Source organism: Eupeodes corollae, chromosome 1 (assembly GCF_945859685.1).
Source record: "Eupeodes corollae chromosome 1, idEupCoro1.1, whole genome shotgun sequence".
Classification (NCBI taxonomy): domain Eukaryota; kingdom Metazoa; phylum Arthropoda; class Insecta; order Diptera; family Syrphidae; genus Eupeodes; species Eupeodes corollae.
In genome coordinates, this window is record NC_079147.1 from 195,948,964 (window position 1) to 195,973,445 (window position 24,482).

General features: G+C 32.4%; 1 protein-coding gene across 2 annotated transcripts in view; it reads left to right on the top strand.

Annotated features, from left to right (window-relative positions):
- The window catches only part of LOC129942090 (gamma-aminobutyric acid type B receptor subunit 1), a 561,118-nt gene that overhangs the window by 453,513 nt on the left and 83,123 nt on the right, over positions 1-24,482 (top strand). For both annotated transcript variants that reach the window (XM_056050889.1, XM_056050888.1), the window contains exon 9: positions 22,049-22,191. In XM_056050889.1, the coding sequence (XP_055906864.1) occupies positions 22,049-22,191 (143 nt within the window). The remainder of the gene's footprint in view (positions 1-22,048; positions 22,192-24,482) is intronic.

The following is a 24,482-nucleotide window of genomic DNA, read 5'->3' on the forward strand; positions in this document are numbered from 1 at the left end:
TTCTAATTCTAATGTGTCTCCACTTAGCTCAGTCCATAGCAAAGTTAGTTGAGTAGCGTTGATGTCTATCCATACTAGATTTTGTTCTTTTGACTAGATCAGTGTCGCTAGGTGGCTTGTAAAGTTCCTTGCTGTACATTGTTTTCCACTCTCACTTTATGCAGCCGGAACTAAGAATTACTTGAAGAATAATTTCCTCGAACAAGGTCTAAGCTCCAGCGTTATAAATGTGAGCTGAAATGAGGCTGACTTAAGATGCTCGATAGCTGCCTTTACTACTCAATTACATTCTTAGCCTAAAGAAGTAGCGATTTGCAAGAGTTATTCTGCTTTTGACTTCAGTGCCCATGTATAAACAAGTCCTCAAATACCTCAATGTGTCTATGGTGTGACATTTTTTCCAAAATTCCGTCGTCCCTCATTCCAACCCATTAATCAAATTCGCACCACTGACATCACGATTTGATCTTCCAATAATGTGAATATCATGGGCGTATCCCAGAAATTGGACCTTTGAAGATTGTGCCACTAGTGTTGACGATTGGGTTTTGCACAACTATAGAACACTGTTAAAAAAGTCGCATGATATTGCCTCGTCTTGTGTAAAACCTTTTTTGACATCAAACGCATGAGTGCAATCGTTTTCGACCTTAATGGAGCAGAGGGAATTCGCTATCGGCATTCTGCATAAACGGACAAGCTTTACGTTGGTGCCAAACATAGCTCTGTAATTTTCCTCTTTATAAATGCCTACCGTCATACGTGGCCTTGAAATCGATGGAAAGATAATATTTATGGATTTGAATTTTTTAGGTTTTTTTTTCCAAGAACTGCCGTATATGTGAATATCTCGTCAACAGTGGACCTTACTGCTGTAAAGCTGTTGGTATTGAACTAATAGGATGTTGTCGAACGGTTTCAGACGTTCAGACTGATGCCTTTATAGTCGGTGCAGTTCAAAGAGTATCCGTCCTTGAGGATCTCTTATAAGGTGTCGCTTATCGGAAATGCTTTCTTCTGACCATATTTTTCAGATGAGTTGGTGCATACTCCTAACCAAGTCTTCGCCTTCTGCTTTGAACAATTCGATAGGGATTTATTGGGTTTCACATGAGATATTCCCTTCATTGGATAAGCGGAGTTGTTCTTCTACGTCAACATAGTTGAAGGATGAAATTCAATTCATCATCACCTTTAAATAGTTTAAAGAAATTATTTTTCCATTTTCTCAGCATATATTACGGTTCTAGTACTATGTTCTCGGTTCACAGGTTACTCTTAGGATATATTTTTACCTATGTAAAAGTTACATTCATTAGTTTTTGTTGTGACATCCCTCTTTCTCCTGTAAAACCTTGCCCTTCAGAGAAGGTATATCTGATAGCTGTTTGGCAATGTTTCCACCGGGTTTTTCACACCGTAAAAATAATGTTCTTGATTACCAAAACTATTGATCTCTGGTAAAGTTTTTCAAAACTTGTCAATTTCAAACCAAAACATTCAAATGAGAAAACATTTGCTTACGTTCCACAACAAATTTCTATCCCCAAATAAACGACTCGGAGTGTATTGATACAATCCAAATACAAATATTTTCATAACAGATAATTTAGTGGGTTATTAACTGGGATTGGGCTTCTTCTTGTTGATTTAAGAGGATCCACGGCCCACATCTAAACCCAAAGTGAAAGTGATTTGTGGTTTCATTTTATTGTATATATTTCTCTTTATTGTTATATACCTCTAAAAAAAGGAAGAAGGATATTAGCACAAAGAAAGGCCATCGCCATCGTCTTTGAAAAAAAAAGCATAAATAAATAAAAACAAAAATCATTGCTTTTTAGTTGAAGAGAAAATTATAGTCAGTTAAGGTAAGGATATAAGGTAGGATATAAGGTGATGGCTCTGATGGCAGAGGTAGTTTTAGGCAAAAGAAAATCCTGGATGTTAAGCTTTATTTTGTTTGCGTGATATTGCATTATAGTCTATGGCTATCTATAAACAAGGAAGCAAAAAAGCAACAGCAGCGGGTGGTTAACAGTTTGTTAAATGTGCACGAATGAATCTATAGGGTGTGGTTGGTAATTTATTGGTCTATATGTAGTCTTTTCTTGGTTATTCTTTGGTTATCTATAGCTCCTGGAGAGAAAGGTGCAGGAGCAGATATTCCTTATTTTCATAGGAATAATAAAGAAAAATAGGGAAATAAATAACAATAAATTACTCATTATATGTTCAGAGTGCAAGGAAATTTAATTAGATCATAGCGAACATAGTTATAGGTAGAGGTTGTCCTTTCTAGGTGGGTTATGTGTTGAAATAATTACATTTTAAGATTATAAATTTTAAACACACAAAGGTGTGTTTTCAATTAATTCTATAACAATTATTTCTCGAGGGAAACATATTTTACTTCACAGACAAAAAGTCTTTGGGAGTTGAAGATCTAAACAAAAATTTGAAATTAAAATTCTTTTATGTGTTTTTTCTTTTTTATATTTACAGGGAGTTGTTGCATTCAGTTCCCAAGGTGATCGTATTGCCTTAACACAAATTGAACAAATGATCAATGGAGAATATAAAAAGCTTGGCTACTATGATACACAACTTGATAACCTCACATGGCTAAATATGGAACAATGGGCTGGTGGCAAGGTAAGAACTTAATTTTTCAGTTTATTTAAGAGATTTTTCAAGCTGGGTCAAATCAAAATCAAGTCAGCATTGTGAAGTTCATACCTATCCTACGTATTTCTTTGTATGGCCTCACTAATTCCTAAAATATATAAAAAAAGCCTTAAATTGGCCACAAACCTCGAAAAGTAAAAACAAATGCCAAAAACAAAACAAAGCTAATGTCGTTAAACCCAAACAGATTTTAAATAAAAGAAGGGCCAAAATTGTTAGTTGTCATTTTGTCCAAAAGTATTTTAAATTTAGGTTTTATGACATAGGGGTTGGGTTTTATGAAATTTATTTTGGCATTACGACTTTTATTTTTTCTATCGTTTCGTCAAAAGGTAATTTTTCAATGAAAACAATTTTCCATTTTATTAAAAATTTTGTAACTGTTTCGTTAATTTTTGAGTGGATCATATTTTTAACCTTTCTTGACAATCCGAGTTTTCGGACGAACTTACATTTTTTAGTTTAATGTTTGCGTTTGGGCGACTAAATTTTAAACTTTCAAATATTGTAGTGCCCAAAATAAACACTTTTTTTTCAGAATGCCAAATATTAGCACTTATGACATGAATTGGGTGATAGGTCAATGAGTAATATGGGTGTTAAAATATTTTCAAACTGATTTTTGGTTTTTAGGGAATAGATTCATTCACATGGTTTTGGTGAAAAGACCTGGAGTCTTTTAAAAACAGAATATGGATTTTTCATAAACTTTTATACAATTTTAGCATAATTGTTAATTAGAAAACAATGAAATCGGAGCATCGATTTTGGAGGGGTTTGATAACGTTCAAAATGTAGGTCCTGCTAAATTCTAATATTTTATTCCTACTAAACTTTGAAACTTAAATAAATAAATTAGGAGGCGCTACAATCCATAGAAAAGCAGGGTCTATTGACTTACAACTCTTAACCATTCCTGCGTGCGAGTAATTGCAGGAAAGGAGGGGACCTAACATTTACATGCCGAATCCGAACGGCTAATTTGAGAAAGCACTTTATCATGACAAGAACTCCGATGGGCGAATTTTCCAATTCCTCGCAAGAGGCAGAACCCGTGGATAAAACTATAGGTGGCATAGGCAGGGATCGAACCCAAGACCTCTCGCATGACAGTCCAAAGCTCTAACCATCATGCCACGGGTACAAAATTATTTTAAACTTAGTAATTTGTATAATATTAATATCAGAAATATTTCGCATATCCATTTAGATTTGAACATACACTGAAGGTATCGTCTTAAAGTATCCAAAAATCCAAAGCGAGCATAAAAGCTTATTAAAGTTTTTTGTTGAAATTATCCGTCCTTAGGCTGTAACTTTTGAACGGTAAAAGCTACAAACAAGTTTTCAGCTATTCTTAGAAGATCCTGAGATGTATTACATTATACTTGTTTATTAACCTTCAAAGTTTTAATAAAAAATTTGGCCGTACGTTTGTCCATACTCTCCATACAATATATCGAGATGTAATAAAAAACAATTCCCAAGTAAATATTCAATCAATGTTCAATCAAAAAACCATACTAATATTTTACTTAAGCCACTTCAAAAAAAGAAGTTACGGGTTGTCGAATTGAAAATTTAGACATTTTTAGACGTTCTAAGACCACTAGAATCGAAAAAACATGAGAGGACACTAAAAAAATTAAGTGGGTGATTTTTTTGTTACAGCAATTTAAAACACAATTTTATAATTTTGATTGACCCAAAATATCTCACGAAACAACCTTTACTCGTAAATCAAAAAAATTGAAGAAAAAAATATATGGCACCTCAAACATTTTACGAACAAAATCATCTTTTACCTCCAAAATAATTGTTAGCAATAAAAACTAACGTATTTGGCACATGGAAAAATTTTGATTGAAATCAAATGTGCAATTTTTTAAAATACTAAAGTTAAGTTTAAAATAATTTTCGAAGAAAAAATAAAGATATTTTCTTAAAACTACTTCCAACTAATTTTAAATGTCGTTTCCATCATAAAGTAAGATTTTTATAGAAAATCAACAATTAGTTTTTTATCAAAATTTATATCTACAAGAAAATATTACACATTATTTTGAAAAATTGATGTTCGATTTTCAATATCACAAGAATAAATAGAGTTATTAACTTCAAAAGATTCCATTCTGTACTAAATTAAGTTGTAAACGGAAAATAATGTTCTCAAAAAAATCCAATCAAAATGTTTTTGAAAGAAATAAAAACTTTCAACAAATGCTGCTAAAATTTATACAAATTTTTTTTTGGGCTTAAAATGTAGGGGACGGTAACAGATACTGACATAAAACTTATTTTATAATAAGCAGAATATTTTTAGTAACTTTGAATTAGTTTTTTGAAAACTTAAAAAAATAAAAAAGAAACTTATAAGAAATGGTTTTTGACTCAAGTATTAGCAGAACAAAGAAAAATATTGACTTTAAATTTTTCATTTCGCACAAAATATTGTTAATAATATTTTCTTAAAGTTTTAGACAAATTGACAGATGAGGACGAATTGGAAATTATCATTGTGGGTTGCATCCCAACCTCTTTTGTTTTTAATTTGTTTAGCTCATTTTCATATTGGACTTGAAATTGATTTTAGTTTAATTAGATTACTTTTAATATAACAAAATAGCACTGTCTTTGTAGTATAGCCCAATTTTGACACAAATTCTGTTTCAATATTAATGAAAAATCAGAACATCGTTATTTTGTCCTTAAAAATTCCAAGTAACTAATCTTCATGGCTTAGTTCATGTTTTGATTTGATTTTGATTTATTGAATTCGTTAAACAAACTAACGTTAGAACTTAAGACCAACAATTCATTTATTCTTAGATTTGTAGATTTACATGCTTTAAGCAATTTGCAAACAAAAAATTAAACTGAAGTATTGAAAAAATTTACTTTAAAAATCATCGCTTACGGAATATATCAAAAAGTAATACTTGTCGTAAACTGAAATCAATTGGTTGAGGGGAATGTTTTACCATAGTTTGATCTGCTTGATATAGGACGGTAAGAAACTTGTCTTCTAATACTTGTACGGCTTTAAATAAAATTCAATGGTTCCACAATTTATGGTGATATGACCATTTATTAATGTACTCCCTGTGTACATTCTGCGATGGAAGATTGATGAGCGTGAGCCTATGATTGTACGGTGGAAGCCTATTGGACCATGGGAAGGAACGGAGGTAGAAGGGCATGAATCTTCTTTGTACTCCTTCTATTCTGTCTGAAAAAAGGGAGCCCGTCTTATGCAGCCATATTCCAATATTGGCCTCACAGATGATATATAAAGAAGTTTAAGAATATAAGGGTCGCGAAAACCGTTTGATAAATCCAATTGTCTTGTTTGGTTTTTTAATAATAGAGTCATAATGATTTTTAAAAGTAAATTTTGAGTCAAGAATAATAATATAATAATAGGTCAGAGAAAGTACAGAGTAAAGTCAAACAGGAAGAGTCTAATTGAAAGTCAAAAAATTTTGTATGCAAGACACATTGATTTATATATGTCTATGTTTAGCAAAAGCTTATTTATAAAACACCATTCGCGAAAACTATTTAGATCATCTTGTAGGAGTAAACAGTCGTCAAGTAAGTCAATACGTTTGAAAATTTTAATTTCGTCAGCGTAAATTAAAACAGATGAGTGTTTTATAATAGAAGCTTAGTCATTAACGTACAAAAAAAACAGTAGAGATCGTAAGTGCCTACCTTGTGGTACCCCAGAATTGGTATAAAAATATGATGACAGTTCATTCCTAAGAACTATTGATCCGTTATAGAAGTACGACGAAATCCAATTAACAAATTTATCGCTAAGGCCTTGTGATTTAAGTTTGGAAGTTTATGTTTCATAGCAAAGTTTATCAAAGGCCTTACTGAAGTCTGTGAAGACACAGTCAACTTGTTTCCGTTTTTCAAACGAATCCAATCAAAAAGAACTGAAATGAACGATGTTAGTAACTGTTGACTTTTTTTGAACATAACCATGTTGACTGTCACAAATTATAGACTTACAATTAAACGATATAACTAAACAAATAATGGACTCAATTAACTTAATGATAACCGACAGTTTTGCAATGGGACGATCATTTCTTATTTCATTTTTACTACCCTTTTTATGTATCGGTGTTATGTACGAACTCTTCCGAATTTCAGGAAAAATTCAAGATTTGAGCGATTCATAGAAAAGAATATGAAGAGGATAGGATAAATAGGATGCGCATTTTTTTCAAAATATAAGAAGGTAACCAATCTGAACCGTGGCTATACCAAACTTCAAGTTCTAAACGATTTTATCTTCAGAGATCCAAAGACTATTGAATTCAAATGAGGAAATTTTGTGAGAGGGTTAAAAACTCTGGCAACAACTCCTGTCAAACGTTCGCTACGTTTAAAGTCATGGCTAAGTTCGTTATTGAAAGACATGCAGTTTTGATACCCGTCGGTATTACTCTTACTATAAACATAGCTCCAAAAGTTATATATTTAATTATAAAGAATATTTGAACAGTCAATAAACATATTTCTTATCTCTGTATATTACAAAGTCATTATCAGCCTTTGTTTTATTATATTTAATCCAGGCCTTATTTCTTTGTTTTTTAAGTTTTTTAAGCAAGAGTCAAACCATGGAAGAGATTTAGAAATTTTGCGCTGTTTTTGCAATGGTGTTGTCTCATAAAAAAAGTTGAAGAGAACACAGTAGAATTTAAAGCTCATAGCATTAATGTCACAGTTCTCAAACAAATGATTCCAGTTAATATTACATAACAGGTTGAAAAGTTCATTAAGTCTGCTTTTATTTAAAAAATTAAATCCAAGATTTTCTTTGGAGCAATTAGGAACATTATATACACGAGTGTACATTTTGATAATTTCATTCATACATATATTTCAATATTATACAAAATGTTTAATCATGAGGTAAGTCAAGAACACAAAACGTGAGCTTCTTTTTTGTTCAAATTTCACATTAAAAATACAGAAAACTAAATTATTTATTTATTTTTTTCATCATCTATCGAGTACACTATCTCTCTTAGAATAAACCATATTTAAATGTAATATCTACAAACATTTTACTATAAAGTAATTAGAAAATTTCTTACAAATATTTAGAAAAATTAGGCTAACATGAATACAAATATAGGCTTTGACACTAAACTCAAAACATTAATTTTAAAAACATCTATGTTGAGACACAATTCAATATTATCATAAATCGAATTGAACTCAGAACCGGATCTTGAATAAGGATCGGATCTAAAGTAGTAGTTTGTAAAGGAACGTGGAACTTAAAAGAGTGTTTTCCTCAACCTCAACTGCCTTGAGGGAGCATACAATCAAAAAAGAGAAAGAAGTTTTGGGCAATCAATACGATTATAGAAAACCTCTAGCAAGCATATTTAAATAATATCTTCTTCAAGCTTCAAGAGACTTCAAGCCTATTAAAAGAAATATATCACTATACCTAGGTAAAATACCAACTCTATACAATGGACACCATATACAACATGCATACTTGAGGATTGATCTTATAAGTGAAATATACAAAGACTTACCAGTGGTGTAGGGGTCGAAAAAATGTTTCGAGTTTTGAATTAAAAATTCCAGTAGTTTATTAGCCTAACAAACTATATATTCCAAGTGCAAATCAAAAGTAAATGTCCAGGTCTTTCTGGTTGTGCACTGATTCAAACGGTATATCAAAAATTACGTATAAACGCTTAAAAGCATTTTGTGACTTCGTGAATATAATGCTTTAGCATTTAGCTACATATATCTAAAAACAAACGATTTTCACAACACCAAGCTGAAACTTCATCTAAATCATACTGAAGTCTATGACAATCTAATTCATATTTTATTGACCTAAAAAGCTCATCTGCAATGAGCAAACAGTCAGAATTCATAATTCTAGGTGGTAGATCATTAAAAAAAAAGTATGAAGAGTAGAGGTCCTAAATGGCTGCCCTGAGGAACACCAGAATGATTAAGAATCTCCTTTGATATAACTTTTTCAATTTCATCATTTTTCTTACGATTAGTTATGTACGAACTCTTCCGAATTTCAGGAAAAATTCAAGATTTGAGCGATTCATAGAAAAGAATATGAAGAGGATAGGATAAATAGGATGCGCATTTTTTTCAAAATATAAGAAGGTAACCAATCTGAACCGTGGCTATACCAAACTTCAAGTTCTAAACGATTTTATCTTCAGAGATCCAAAGACTATTGAATTCAAATGAGGAAATTTTGTGAGAGGGTTAAAAACTCTGGCAACAACTCCTGTCAAACGTTCGCTACGTTTAAAGTCATGGCTAAGTTCGTTATTGAAAGACATGCAGTTTTGATACCCGTCGGTATTACTCTTACTATAAACATAGCTCCAAAAGTTATATATTTAATTATAAAGAATATTTGAACAGTCAATAAACATATTTCTTATCTCTGTATATTACAAAGTCATTATCAGCCTTTGTTTTATTATATTTAATCCAGGCCTTATTTCTTTGTTTTTTAAGTTTTTTAAGCAAGAGTCAAACCATGGAAGAGATTTAGAAATTTTGCGCTGTTTTTGCAATGGTGTTGTCTCATAAAAAAAGTTGAAGAGAACACAGTAGAATTTAAAGCTCATAGCATTAATGTCACAGTTCTCAAACAAATGATTCCAGTTAATATTACATAACAGGTTGAAAAGTTCATTAAGTCTGCTTTTATTTAAAAAATTAAATCCAAGATTTTCTTTGGAGCAATTAGGAACATTATATACACGAGTGTACATTTTGATAATTTCATTCATACATATATTTCAATATTATACAAAATGTTTAATCATGAGGTAAGTCAAGAACACAAAACGTGAGCTTCTTTTTTGTTCAAATTTCACATTAAAAATACAGAAAACTAAATTATTTATTTATTTTTTTCATCATCTATCGAGTACACTATCTCTCTTAGAATAAACCATATTTAAATGTAATATCTACAAACATTTTACTATAAAGTAATTAGAAAATTTCTTACAAATATTTAGAAAAATTAGGCTAACATGAATACAAATATAGGCTTTGACACTAAACTCAAAACATTAATTTTAAAAACATCTATGTTGAGACACAATTCAATATTATCATAAATCGAATTGAACTCAGAACCGGATCTTGAATAAGGATCGGATCTAAAGTAGTAGTTTGTAAAGGAACGTGGAACTTAAAAGAGTGTTTTCCTCAACCTCAACTGCCTTGAGGGAGCATACAATCAAAAAAGAGAAAGAAGTTTTGGGCAATCAATACGATTATAGAAAACCTCTAGCAAGCATATTTAAATAATATCTTCTTCAAGCTTCAAGAGACTTCAAGCCTATCAAAAGGAATCTATCACTTTACCTAGTTAAAATACCAACTCTATACAATGGACACCATATACAACATGCATACTTGAGGATTGATCTTATAAGTGAAATATACAAAGACTTACCAGTGGTGTAGGGGTCGAAAAAATGTTTCGAGTTTTGAATTAAAAATTCCAGTAGTTTATTAGCCTAACAAACTATATATTCCAAGTGCAAATCAAAAGTAAATGTCCAGGTCTTTCTGGTTGTGCACTGATTCAAACGGTATATCAAAAATTACGTATAAACGCTTAAAAGCATTTTGTGACTTCGTGAATATAATGCTTTAGCATTTAGCTACATATATCTAAAAACAAACGATTTTCACAACACCAAGCTGAAACTTCATCTAAATCATACTGAAGTCTATGACAATCTAATTCATATTTTATTGACCTAAAAAGCTCATCTGCAATGAGCAAACAGTCAGAATTCATAATTCTAGGTGGTAGATCATTAAAAAAAAAGTATGAAGAGTAGAGGTCCTAAATGGCTGCCCTGAGGAACACCAGAATGATTAAGAATCTCCTTTGATATAACTTTTTCAATTTCATCATTTTTCTTACGATTAGTTATGTACGAACTCTTCCGAATTTCAGGAAAAATTCAAGATTTGAGCGATTCATAGAAAAGAATATGAAGAGGATAGGATAAATAGGATGCGCATTTTTTTCAAAATATAAGAAGGTAACCAATCTGAACCGTGGCTATACCAAACTTCAAGTTCTAAACGATTTTATCTTCAGAGATCCAAAGACTATTGAATTCAAATGAGGAAATTTTGTGAGAGGGTTAAAAACTCTGGCAACAACTCCTGTCAAACGTTCGCTACGTTTAAAGTCATGGCTAAGTTCGTTATTGAAAGACATGCAGTTTTGATACCCGTCGGTATTACTCTTACTATAAACATAGCTCCAAAAGTTATATATTTAATTATAAAGAATATTTGAACAGTCAATAAACATATTTCTTATCTCTGTATATTACAAAGTCATTATCAGCCTTTGTTTTATTATATTTAATCCAGGCCTTATTTCTTTGTTTTTTAAGTTTTTTAAGCAAGAGTCAAACCATGGAAGAGATTTAGAAATTTTGCGCTGTTTTTGCAATGGTGTTGTCTCATAAAAAAAGTTGAAGAGAACACAGTAGAATTTAAAGCTCATAGCATTAATGTCACAGTTCTCAAACAAATGATTCCAGTTAATATTACATAACAGGTTGAAAAGTTCATTAAGTCTGCTTTTATTTAAAAAATTAAATCCAAGATTTTCTTTGGAGCAATTAGGAACATTATATACACGAGTGTACATTTTGATAATTTCATTCATACATATATTTCAATATTATACAAAATGTTTAATCATGAGGTAAGTCAAGAACACAAAACGTGAGCTTCTTTTTTGTTCAAATTTCACATTAAAAATACAGAAAACTAAATTATTTATTTATTTTTTTCATCATCTATCGAGTACACTATCTCTCTTAGAATAAACCATATTTAAATGTAATATCTACAAACATTTTACTATAAAGTAATTAGAAAATTTCTTACAAATATTTAGAAAAATTAGGCTAACATGAATACAAATATAGGCTTTGACACTAAACTCAAAACATTAATTTTAAAAACATCTATGTTGAGACACAATTCAATATTATCATAAATCGAATTGAACTCAGAACCGGATCTTGAATAAGGATCGGATCTAAAGTAGTAGTTTGTAAAGGAACGTGGAACTTAAAAGAGTGTTTTCCTCAACCTCAACTGCCTTGAGGGAGCATACAATCAAAAAAGAGAAAGAAGTTTTGGGCAATCAATACGATTATAGAAAACCTCTAGCAAGCATATTTAAATAATATCTTCTTCAAGCTTCAAGAGACTTCAAGCCTATCAAAAGGAATCTATCACTTTACCTAGTTAAAATACCAACTCTATACAATGGACACCATATACAACATGCATTCTCGAGGATTGATCTTATAAGTGAAATATACAAAAACTTAACAGTGTAAGGGTCAGAAAATTGTTTCGAATTTTGAATTATAAATCTCAGTAGTTTATTAGCCTTACAAATTATATATTCCAAGTGCAAATCAAAAGTAAATGTCCAGGTCTTTCTGGTTGTGCACTGATTCAAACGGTATATCAAAAATTACGTATAAACGCTTAAAAGCATTTGGTGACTTCGTGAATATAATGCTTTAGCATTTAGCTATATCTAAAAACAAACAATTTTCACAACACCAAGCTGAAACTTCATCTAAATCATACTGAAGTCTATGACAATCTAATTCATATTTTGTTGACCTAAAAAGCTCATCTGCAATAAGCAAACAGTCAGAATTCATAATTCTAGGTGGTAGATCATTAAAAAAAAGTATGAAGAGTAGAGGTCCTAAATGGCTGCCCTGAGGAACACCAGAATGATTAAGAATCTCCTTTGATATAACTTTTTTAATTTTATCATTTTTCTTACGATTAGTCAAGTAATTTTTGAACCACTTAAGAAGGTTGGAGTCAAAACCTAAGCACTTCAGTTTCATTACAAGAATATCGTGTTGATCTCTGGCAAATGCCTTAGAGAAATCTGTATAAACAGCATCAACCTGGTTTCCACATTCAATACTTTTAATGAAAAAAATCACAAATAAAGCTAGATTTGTTACTGTCTATCTGCCACTAACGAAACCATATTCATCTAAAGCTATACTTGAAATCACTTCGTCATAAACGCATTTTTTCACTATGGCTTCAAAAACTTTTGGTATTAATTTCAGTTTTAAAATGGGTCTGTAATTAATAACCTCTTGTTTTTAGCCCGATTTATATATTGAACTTATCAACGACAATTTCCTTTTATATTATATAATTTTTAATAGTCTCCGGTTGAAATCGTCAAGTTGAAAAGCCTAAAAAGAGGGATAGCAAGACTCAGAGAACACATTTTGAGCAGAGCCGAACAAAAGCTATATAGTTTTTTTACTTACTTACTTACTAAGGTGGCGCTACAGTCCGGCCGTCCCGGCCTCAACCAACAAGCGTCTCTAGCCAGCTCGGTCCCTAGCTAGCTGTCTCAAGTTTCGCACGCCAAGTTGGTTGAGGTCCTCTCCCACCTGGGTGCACCACCTGAGTCGCGGTCTTCCTCTACTGCGCCGCCTTCTCTCGGGATGGGATTCGAAGAACTTCCGGGCTGGAGCGTTGATGTCCATCCGCTCTACATGACCTAGCCATCTAAGCCGTTGGACTTTAATTCTGCTTACTAGGTCAATGTCGCTGTACAGCCCGTACAGTTCGTCGTTATATCTTTTCCTCCATTCTCCATCTATGCGTATGGGACCAAAAATCACCCGAAGAATTTTTCTCTTGAAGCATCCTAAGACGCTCTCATCTTTCTTTGACAGGGTCCAGGCTTCAGCGCCATAAATGAGAACCGGGATGATGAGTGTCTTATAGATGGTGATTTTACATGCTCGAGAGAGGACTTTACTTCTCAATTGCCTTCTTAGTCCAAAGAAGCAGCGATTTGCAAGAGTTATTCTTCGTTTGATTTCAGCGCTGGTGTCGTTGTCTGCATTAATAGCAGTGCCTAGGTAGACAAAGTCCTTAACTACCTCAAAGTTATAGTTGTCCATGGTGACGTTTTGTCCAATACGTCGTCGTTCAGTGTCCTTTTTTGATGACAGCATATACTTGGTCTTGCCCTCATTGACCACTAAACCCATCTTCTGCGTATCCGAGTAATTGGATGGATCTTTGGAAGATTGTGCCTCTAGTGTTGACCGTTGAGTTTTGCACAATTCTTTCCAGAACGATGTTGAAGAAGTCGCATGACAGTGCATCGCCTTGTCTAAAACCTTTTTTGACATCAAATGCATCGGTAAGATCTTTTCCGACCTTGATAGAGCAGCGTGCATTCTCCATCGTCATTCTGCACAAACGGATAAGTTTGACAGGGATGCCAAAACTAGACATTGCTCTGTAGAGCTAGATTTTGTAGCTGTTCCAATTTTATAAACAAAAAAACATAAAATTTTAAAATAAAAAATATTTAAAAAATATGTTTTCTGAAAGATAAACAATAAATCCATCAAAATGCTTTTACAATGAAATTGTTTTTTCCATGAAACCGAAGCCTAACTGCAAAACCTTGTACGCTTACTTAAAATGTTGGGATTTCTTGTTACTTTTGAAAAATAATGTCATCAGCGTGTGCATTAATTTTAATTAATATGCGAAATTTTTTTGAGGTGAAAATTCTACTATTCGATTTTCAAACTGAATGTTAACTGTCGGAAGTTTTGAAAAATTATATTTATTCTGTGAAAAATATTAAGAAAATTAGTATGATCCTATTGAATTTAAGTAATGCCCAACGTTACTAACTTTAAATTATGAATAAAATTTAATCGCTCAAAATTTTTAAAATAGACTTATGCCGACAAATAATTTTAATTTAAATCCGTTCTATTCTTAAATCATTTTTTTTAAATTAAGTAACAAAAAAAAGTGGATTAAATATCGTATCTATATTTTTACAATTCTTAAAGACTACACGAGTCACTCCTTTTTGATGACTTTCTTTTTTTTTGAGTTTATTGCTATCAGTCATCATATTATTAAAATGACTACTGACTCGAAAGCATTCATTCAAACGTGTACACAAGTAAATGCGTATTTATATTTAAATAAATACCTGAGATCCGTATTTTATTGTCCTTGAATGGGCGACAACGACAACATTATATCACACAGAAAACATATACATACCTACTTACCAATACAAAGTATAGAATTTATTTATGTCATAACCAGACAGGAGGCATATCGTAATCTCGCAATGGTGTATTCTTATCATATCAAAAAAGGATATTTTCTTTTCCTTTTTTTCTGTCGTAGGTATATAAATATTCCTTAAATGGCTTCAAGTTGTCTCGACTTCTTGGTTTTCGTTGTCGACGGTTTGCTTCATGTTCTTTAAAGGACAATAACAATTCTTTTACCATTCCCTTTGCTAAGGCAGTAAATAAAGAATAAAAGAAAAAGAAATATACACTCATTTCGTTAAGGTATACATTTTGAGAGATGAAAATTAATAGTCTATCATTCGTTATAAGAAGAAGTTTATCATATAAAAATGTGAATCAAATGATAAAAGTAAATTTGAGTAAGTATCATGTACAAATGCGTATGAATACTTAAAAGGGATGTGAACAAAATAAGATCAACTCATACGTTGGTTTCAAATTTATTACCCATTAAAAAAACGTTACAATTCTGTCGAATGTGGACCATCTCCTTTCATGTCGTTGAGGGTGCAATAAACTTACAAGAATGTTTGATAATAACATCAATGACCTGTTAAAGTTTTTCGTGCTTGTGCTTTAAATGTATGTTTAAAACATCTTTGAATAGATTAAAATACAAAGTCGAAAGAAAAATTTAGTTTTTTAGAATGCTTTTTTTAACAAAATTTACACTGAATGACGTGTCGTTGAATGGACTACTGCCGGTGCGACGGAGTAGAATGGCTGGCACAATAACTCAGCTTCAGAATCAACAACAAAAAACTTAACTTAATTTTTAGAACGTTGATTAGGTTTAAACACAAACTTTTTTGAATACTTGAAAATTTCACAAAATGGCAGCGATTTGAAAAAAATTGCATTTTTTTACCATGTTTTTAAATCTAAAAAAGACTGTTAAAATTTTGTTTTTTTTTTTTTAAAAAAAGCTTGTGTAAGCGAGATGTTTTGTGAATAAGTAATGCTTTACAGATTTAGGATATCTTTTAAAGTTTCGTTAAAATCGTGCCAACCGTTTTAAAAAAAAAACACTACTTTTGGGAAAACGAGTTTAAAGATAAATGTTACAATGTAAATAGGCAGCGTTATCTGTAGCATGCTTTCTATTAAATCCTTCAAATAATATTGCTGCGATTGATACAAAATTTATTTTTCGACTCAAAATGTCGGAAGCAAAAACAGATATAATAAAACTTATTCTATCATATGAATAAATTGCTGCTAACTTTTACTAACAGCCAATTCCTCGAAAAAGTTCTAGAATGAATATAAAACTCGATCTAATAACACTCTATTTCGTTTTAAAAATATTTGTTTTAGTAATATTTAGGTCACAAACATTTCTTTCTTTCTACAGGGTTATCCATTTTGTGGTTTAAAAAGTAAACGTAAATATTTTATTTCATGATATTATAAAGTTTAAACGTTGACATTTCGTGTGAAACCCTACACTAGGCGACTTGTTGCAAGCACCGATTCTTTTGACTTAATTTTCGACCACTTTTTGACACATATTAGACGGTATCTCAACCATAACTTGAAAAATGTTGGTCTTTAAATGCTTTAATGTGACACCGTCTTGTTAAATTGTCCATGTCTTGTTCTTTAATAGCAGGAAAAAAAATCAGTTATAATATAACCATAACGCTCCAATCGTCCATCGTTATTTTCGAAGAAGTAAGGTCCAATCAATCCTCCGGATCAAAACAAAATTATCAGAAAACTGACTGCGCTTCGTTCAGGAACTTAATACAAAGTTTACTAAAACCTGGACTATCTAGTCCTTCCTCTAACGCTAATGAACTTGACAACAAAGTCAATGACCTCACCTCAGCTATGAACAGATCGGTAGAAATTATAACATAAGAGGTAAGAGGAAACCACAATGGTGGGCCTCAGAGCTTTACTCGCTCAGGAAAGAATGCAAGAAACTGTTCAACCGAGCCAAAGCTACAAGACTAGCCTCTCATTGGGACACTTACAAAAAATTCCTAAGAATTTAAAAAAAGGCACTAAGGAAATGTAAGCGATCTTCTTGGCGATCCGTCTGTGGCTCAATAGAAGATACTTCTGAAGCGTCTAGGTTACGGAAAATTCGTTCAACGAATCCAGCGATGCCAAGCTGCTTGCAAAATACAAACGGCTCCTGTACAAATTCAAGTAATGAATCGCTGAACTTACTATTCGACATTAATTTTCCTGGTAGTTCTCTTACCGAAACTTGCAACAGTTATCTACGTTCAAGTCCCAATACAACATATACAATAGGTCTGATCCCAACGGACAAGCTACAATGGGCTCTCAACAGCTTCAAACCATTTAAATCTGCAGGACCAGATGGAATAATACCAGCCGAGCTACAAAAGACTTCTGACATAATTGCACCAACCCTTGAGGAAATTTTTACCAGCTGTCTTTACCTGGTTCATCTTTCCTCGGCATAGAAAGAAGTTAAAGTTGTTTTTACAGCCAAAGCAGGTAAATGCTCGCAAGTCAATCCTAAAGATCTACGACCTGTAAGTCTATTTTCATTCCTTCTTAAGACCTTTGAAAGATTGATTGATATCCATTTGAAGGCAAGTATTGATTCGAGACTTCTGTCTTCGTCTCAACATTTCTATTGTAAAGGTAAATCTGTGAAAACAGCGTTACTTGCCTAAGAACGCACCGTCGAATATTCCCTCTATCATAAAGAGTTCACTATGGTTGTTTTTTTTGACGTCGAAGAAGTCTTTAACAATGTGGACACATCTTCAATCACATCTACACTAACACTTCTAAATGTAGAGAGTTCACTTCGGGAGTTGATTTATTTAATGCTGACTAGCAGAATATTTAACTCAAAGCTGGGAAATTCTTCGTTATTAGAGGGACACTGCAAGGTGATGTTCTTCCACTCTCCTCTGGAACCTAGTGATAAATGAAATCCTTACTAGTCTCGATGCGAAGGGTTTCAGAGTGATAGCCTATGCGGAAGAAGTTGCTATAGCAGTTTCAGGAAAGCATCTTAACACCTTAAAAGAACTCTTACTACATGCCTTAAACAGACTAATGCTTTGAACTGATCGGTGTGAACTGGGTGTTAACCCACATATAACCTGTTTAGTCTTATTTTCGAGGAGATACAAAATTTCATTTGTCAACCCTCCCTATATCAAAATTATCCAATTAAAATTCTCAGACGAGGCTAAATACGTGGGTCTTGTTTTAGATGAAAAACTAATTTTAAAACGCAGTGTACAAGAAAGAGTCAAAAAAGCTACTGTAGCTCTCTTTTCTTTCCAAACAGCTATTGGTAATAAATGGAGTCCTTACTCTACTTAACATCATTTATTAAACAACTAAATAGTTGCAAGCTCTGCTATTCGCCTCAAAGCCTTGTCGCAGTGGATTAACAACAACATTGGTCACTCCGCAATTCTTAGGTATTTAGAATCAATTCCAAACTACACAGACTACACCATCCCCCAACTGCAATTTGACAGAAACTTCCAGATTTCTTTACCTTCCAGAGGAGGATAGGGCATTCCTGGAGGAAGATTCAGTCCACTTTTAGGAGGATAAGGCATTCCTGGAGGACGAGTCAGTCCACTTATATACAGATGATTTAAAAACTAAAGAAGGGGTTGGTGGAGGTGTATACTTTGAAATACTGAAATTAAATCTGTCATTCCAAAGAGTTGTCCTGGCTTAAAGAAAACGTGATATTTACATCTGATATCCGTATTTTCTCAGACAGTAAGACTGCTTTAAAATATCTGGACTCTGTCTCTACAAACTCTATAACAGTCCATAACTGTCGATCATCTCTGATGGAGATGATAATATACATCTTTGCTGGGTGTCGAGCCATAGAGACATTCCAGGTAACTGTAAGGTAGATGAACTCACCGGACACACTTAGGCCAGTTTAATGGCCCATTGTGATACCACATGAATCTTGAGGCTTCCTCTTAAGCTCAATGGAACCAGTTAGAGTCCCTTACGAAACATGAGAGGCTGGTTATACTGATATGATTTAGATCGTTTAGATCGTTAAAGAAGAATTCTCCTAGGTAATTCTTGCGTTTTCGAGCTAGAGCAGGGCATGTGCAGAGAAGATGAAGAACCGTTTCTTCCTCTTCCTCGTCCATACAGCTTCTGCAAAAGTCATTTGAGAATACGTCTAGTCTCATGGAGTGCTTTCCTATTAGACAGTGTCCGGTTATGACACCTATTATCGAGCTTATATGCGATCGGCTTAGCGAGAGAAAGCACCTTGAACGCTTTAAATCTATTGTTGGCGAGATGTTTTTCGTGTCGTTACAGTGCAGCCAATCCCACCTATGCGATTAGGCTTATTCTCAAATGACTTTTGCACTTTTTGACTCGGGCTCAAAAACGCAAGAATTACCTTTCTAAATGATCTAGATCAATTCAGCATAATCAGCCTCTCGCGTTCCGTAAGGGACTCATACTGGTTTCATTGAACTTTGTATTAAGCCTCAAGATTCATGTGTTATCACAATGAGCCATTAAACTGGACTAAGTGTGTCTGTTTCTATCTTTGATAGCCACTTTAACCTAACCTTCGTCACTGTAGAAAATTTTGTTAGACAAATCGCCATCCACTGCCTGTTTTTTCAAGTACCCATTCCATATATCTACAAATGGTCAGCTGGCTTAATTTTGTTTGTGAGATGGACTTTAAATGGATGTACGTGTAGATCCAAATGCAAATAACGCCATAATGTGAAGCATAATATCCTCTTAAAAAACGATATATGGCTGTGGCAGAATCACCAATTGTAGTAGGTTTTAACAATTTGTATGCGTTGTGCGAAAGTTAAACGATCCATTTTCGTTTGTGTCGGACTTTCAATCTTTGAAGTTTGAAGGTCTTAAATTTTGGTTTAATAAGGCAAAGTTCTAACGAATAATAGAACAAAGTGGCTGCCTATGGAAATATTCCACGTTCGATACTCGAAGTTATTTCTTGACAAATTGTCCATGGTTATCCATGTTATCATGTGTAGTCTTTTAGTTCAAAATCTTAACATTAAAGCCTACATACTTTATATATGTATGTATACGAGCACATATTATTTGTATTTTTTTATTGTCAAAGTTTTTGTTATCTGGACTTGTCAAAGGTGTCCATAACTGTATTTTTTTTTACCAATTTATTATTATTGCACATTCAAAAAGTTTGGTAGATTGAAATTAAATAAAACAATTTTACCAATTACAATCGTTCAAAGAATTGGAGCCAAAACACGAACTGAACTAAAATCGTAATATACTAGGCCCTCGAATTTGAGGGGTTTCTTAGACTGAGATCTAAATCAGACTTCTAACGCTTGAGAACTTGATGAAAAAATGAGTAAAAACTCAACAGAGTTCCAATTTTTCAATTAACCGGTCTTAAGACACTACTACTTAAGAAATAGGTTGTTAGTGCTTTAGAAAAAATCAGTTGATAGCTTTTTTTTACAAAAAAAAAAACAACACAAAAAGTGACAGGAAATCGTTTTCGATTTAAGTGATATAAAAACAAGGACACAATTTTTATGACGCACAACATTTCTATTAGTATTTTGTATAAGCTTTACAAAAATCGACAAATGGGAAGCTTTTAGTGTGGGTTGCATCCCGGACTCTGTTTTTATTCCATTTTGAAGTTCAATACCTAAAATAAAACACCCTTTAACACTTTAATTTTTACTATCATGATTTTTTGTTGCAGCTACATGTTCATTACCCTTAAACATATTGAACTGCCTATTTTGAAGCTCTTAAATTTTCATTCTTATTTTCCATAAAACCATTCTTTATGTGAATTTACTTTTATGTTTCAACTTAAATAAAACCATTAAATAATAATAGTAAAACATTCTTCAATTTGTATTTTCAAATATAAATTAAATTTATATTCCAATAAAAACAAAGGTGAGTCACATACAGAAATCTAAAGATACTTTCTGTTTCTTATTAACTTTAGCAGGAAACCTTTCAAATGACATTAACAAAAAAAGGGTTAAAAGATCAAAACCATTAATATCTATTATTCAATTGTAGAACATTTTTCTTACCATTTTTATTTATAGACTTCCTTTTTTGTCCTTAACCAAAAAACATCTGCGAATTTCCTTAAAATAATAGAAAAAACCTTTTTTGTTGAATAATTGATCACCGTAAAAGGGATTACAAAAAATTACCTATGTATTAAAGGACAGGTAGGATACCATCTGATTTATTTCTCACTGTATATAAAAGATTAAAATACAGCATAATGACCACATTTATTAATTTGACAGTCCAACAACACAAAAAGCCCACACAAAAAAAGGCTTCCGAACTAAAACGCAATCCACGTGTTTTACGATTGATTACCTAGCGGTTGCCTATTTTAAGGATTTTCCACCATGTTTTAGTGACTGTTATTTTTTTATTTGTCCTACGATTTCAATTAAATAAAAATACCTATGTGTACATAGCTTCCTAGAAAAAAAGAGGTTAGCAAAAATAAAGGATTCTATAATCAATTCAGGTTGTCATGTCATCTGAGAGTGGAGTTTTGGTTTTGTTGCTTCAAGCTGTTACCATCCAGGATAATGATAAATCATTCAATCACCAGCTGCTGAATGGTAATTCTTCACAAGGACAACGATTTTTTTTATCTGTTTTGTCGATATTTTTCTAGAATTGCATATCGTTAGGGATGAGTGGATGCATCTCATCAATTTTAAGGATTTTTATGTAAACCATCCACCCTCAACCCCTTTGTATGTTTTATGCCAGAGAACAATTTGTTTCGAGTGTTTTTTTCAATTTCACAAAAATACACACACATACGAAAAAATAAAAATAAAATAAACCTATGGATCCTTGAAGCGCATATCTATCACGGTACTTGCACATCGCAGATAGATGAGACCTTCAACGACCGCAACACAGGCAAACCTATACCTCTGCTATTTGGTCCGAACCGATTGATGGTGTTTTTCTCAAATTGGGCTTAAAGGATGCAAAATTGATTGCTTGAGTGTTTTCCTGATGTTAAAAAAAGTGTTTTAGCCTTGTTTATGTACATGTGATTTGTATGGTGTGATTTTTACGAAAAATAATTTATTTATTCGATTTAATTTTTGTTTTTTTTTTTCGTCTCATTACAGGTACCACAGGATCGAACGATAGTAAGAAGAGTCCTTCGAACGGTGTCATTGCCATTGTTTGTTTGTATGTGTACGATATCCTGTTGTGGAATAGTTGTAGCCCTGGGCCTTATCGTATTTAATATATGGAATAAGCACAGAAGGTAAGTTATCATTTTTCAACAAAAATATGCAAATTTTGTATGAGATAAGAGTTTTACTGCATTCAGAGAAAAACATGGTGTAGGGTTTTAACAATGTATATTTCAAGAAAAATGCAATTTTAACTGCCCAAAATTTCGATTAATGAAATTGATATTTATTAAAAACCAATAAATTCGATTAACCATGGCCATAAATCGGGTAATTGCTTCGAATTAAAATGATATTGGGAACGGTAGAAAAAACTCATTCTACCAAAAATAAAGATGTTGATGTAAAATGGTGTCAAACTACAAATAAGCGGTATCTTTCCAACAATTTTATTTTATTCTTTCAACGAAAATATAATAATTTTAGACTTCTTAATACATTTTTGCAAAATAAGTCATTAATTTCTTAATAAAGTTATTGACCATATGTAAAAAAAAATCAAAATCACTTAAAACGTCATCGAAATATTTTATTAATTTTCCAAAAGATTGTATGATGTAAACACACCTTTAGAGTTTTTTTTTGTTTTTTCTTTTGTTCATATTCTCTTCAACAACCTGCACTTTTGATCCTTTTTAACTCATTTTCAATTAGAACAAATTAATTGCACTCTTGATTGGGTGCTTTTGAAAAGGGGATGAAAGAAAGAAAAATAAGCTCCTTGCATCAATTGGTTTAGTTTTTTTTTCCTCTTATTTTCTTTTCTACTCGAAAATGAGAAAAGCACCTCAAGCACGTTCGTCCACCACTAGGTACACATATCTATCATACATATATTCACATACATATATGAATGTTTGAAGTGGGTACATACCCTGGATATTCTTTGGTTTGCCTTATGTGTTAGGCACTTAAGTTGAGAAAATCATACAAGAAAAAAAAAAGAGTTGAAGTGCAAAATTGAAAAATAAAAAATAAAAAAACAAAGAAATAAAAGAATATTGTTCAATTTTTGCTAAAAGGATGAAAAGTGTAATCGACCTGTTAATTGAATTGATTTTTTTTCCAAACTTTTTTGCTTTGAGATTCAATTAAAGTGGAAGATTGTTTTTTTTTTCTTTGGTTTTAAGATTTGGTACTTTTTTTCGCTTAATTCTTGTGGTTGTTGAATGAAATTTGGTGAAATATTTTCAATTTCCGATTTTTAATTATGGAGTTTCTGGTTTAAGGAATTTTCTTTTAATTTTCTTTATGGTTAAAAACGTCATGGTTCATGCTTTTTTCCGAATTCTGAGTAAAATGTTCTTTGAGAAAGTTTAACAATAATTATAGATAAAAAGTAATTCAAACAGATCCTTTAAACATTTTTTGAAGATTCAAAAAGTTCACCAATACAGGTAATTTATAAAATTTGTTTTCAACAATGAATGTTCAAAACGTTTGAAATAAGGAGAGTTTTTTTTTCAATAAGAGGTCTTATTTTGAAGTGCCCACTATTGGGGAATTGTCAATTTTTAATATGACATATTTTGTCATTTCACTATTCAAACTATGCCGTTACTAATAATAGAACGATTCACGAACGAATTACAACCGTAAGAAAACAACTGAAGAACCAAAAACCTGATTAAACTTAAATTTTGTATGAATCGTTACACTTTATCCAACATTCCCAAGAATTTTACATGAATAGCTGCGATAGAAAGCAGAAAGCAAAGGCAGGGGAAAGGGAATCGAACGGGTTAATCGAATATACGATCCACGTGAATAGCAGAATAGGGCTGATAATCAATTTTTCAAGACAAGCTACCTTATCAGTTACTTCTCGAAGATGTGGGCAAATTTGGCCACCGAGATCTTGTCATTTTATACTTTCAGACTTTTTTTTGTCTCCACGTAAAAAATAAGGTCCATGCTTCACAATCGATTCAAGACCTAAAATTTCGAATTAGTAGGTGATTCAGGACATGGTTTGGTTAGATTAAAGTGGTTGTCTGTGATGGAGTAGGACACACTTTGGTCAGCTTTCTTCTAAGCTCAATGAAACCAGTTTGAGTTTTTTACGAGACGTGAAACGTGCCTGATAACGCTAGGTTAGGTCAAAGTGGCTGTGAATTCATAATCCACACACTTAGTCAAAAAGAAAAGGCCCATTGTGATACCACAGGAGAGTAACTTCCCAGTAGTCGAACCATTTTGAGGTTTTTATAAATCGAAGAAGATATTTGATATCCTTTTTAGCTAGTTCACTGGGATTATCAAAAGAGTAGTCACCCAGGTGAAGTTTGCGTCTTAGTGAAAGGCCAGAAGTGCAGAGAAGGTGGGAGATTGTTTCTTCTTCTTCTTGTCCATACAGCTCCTG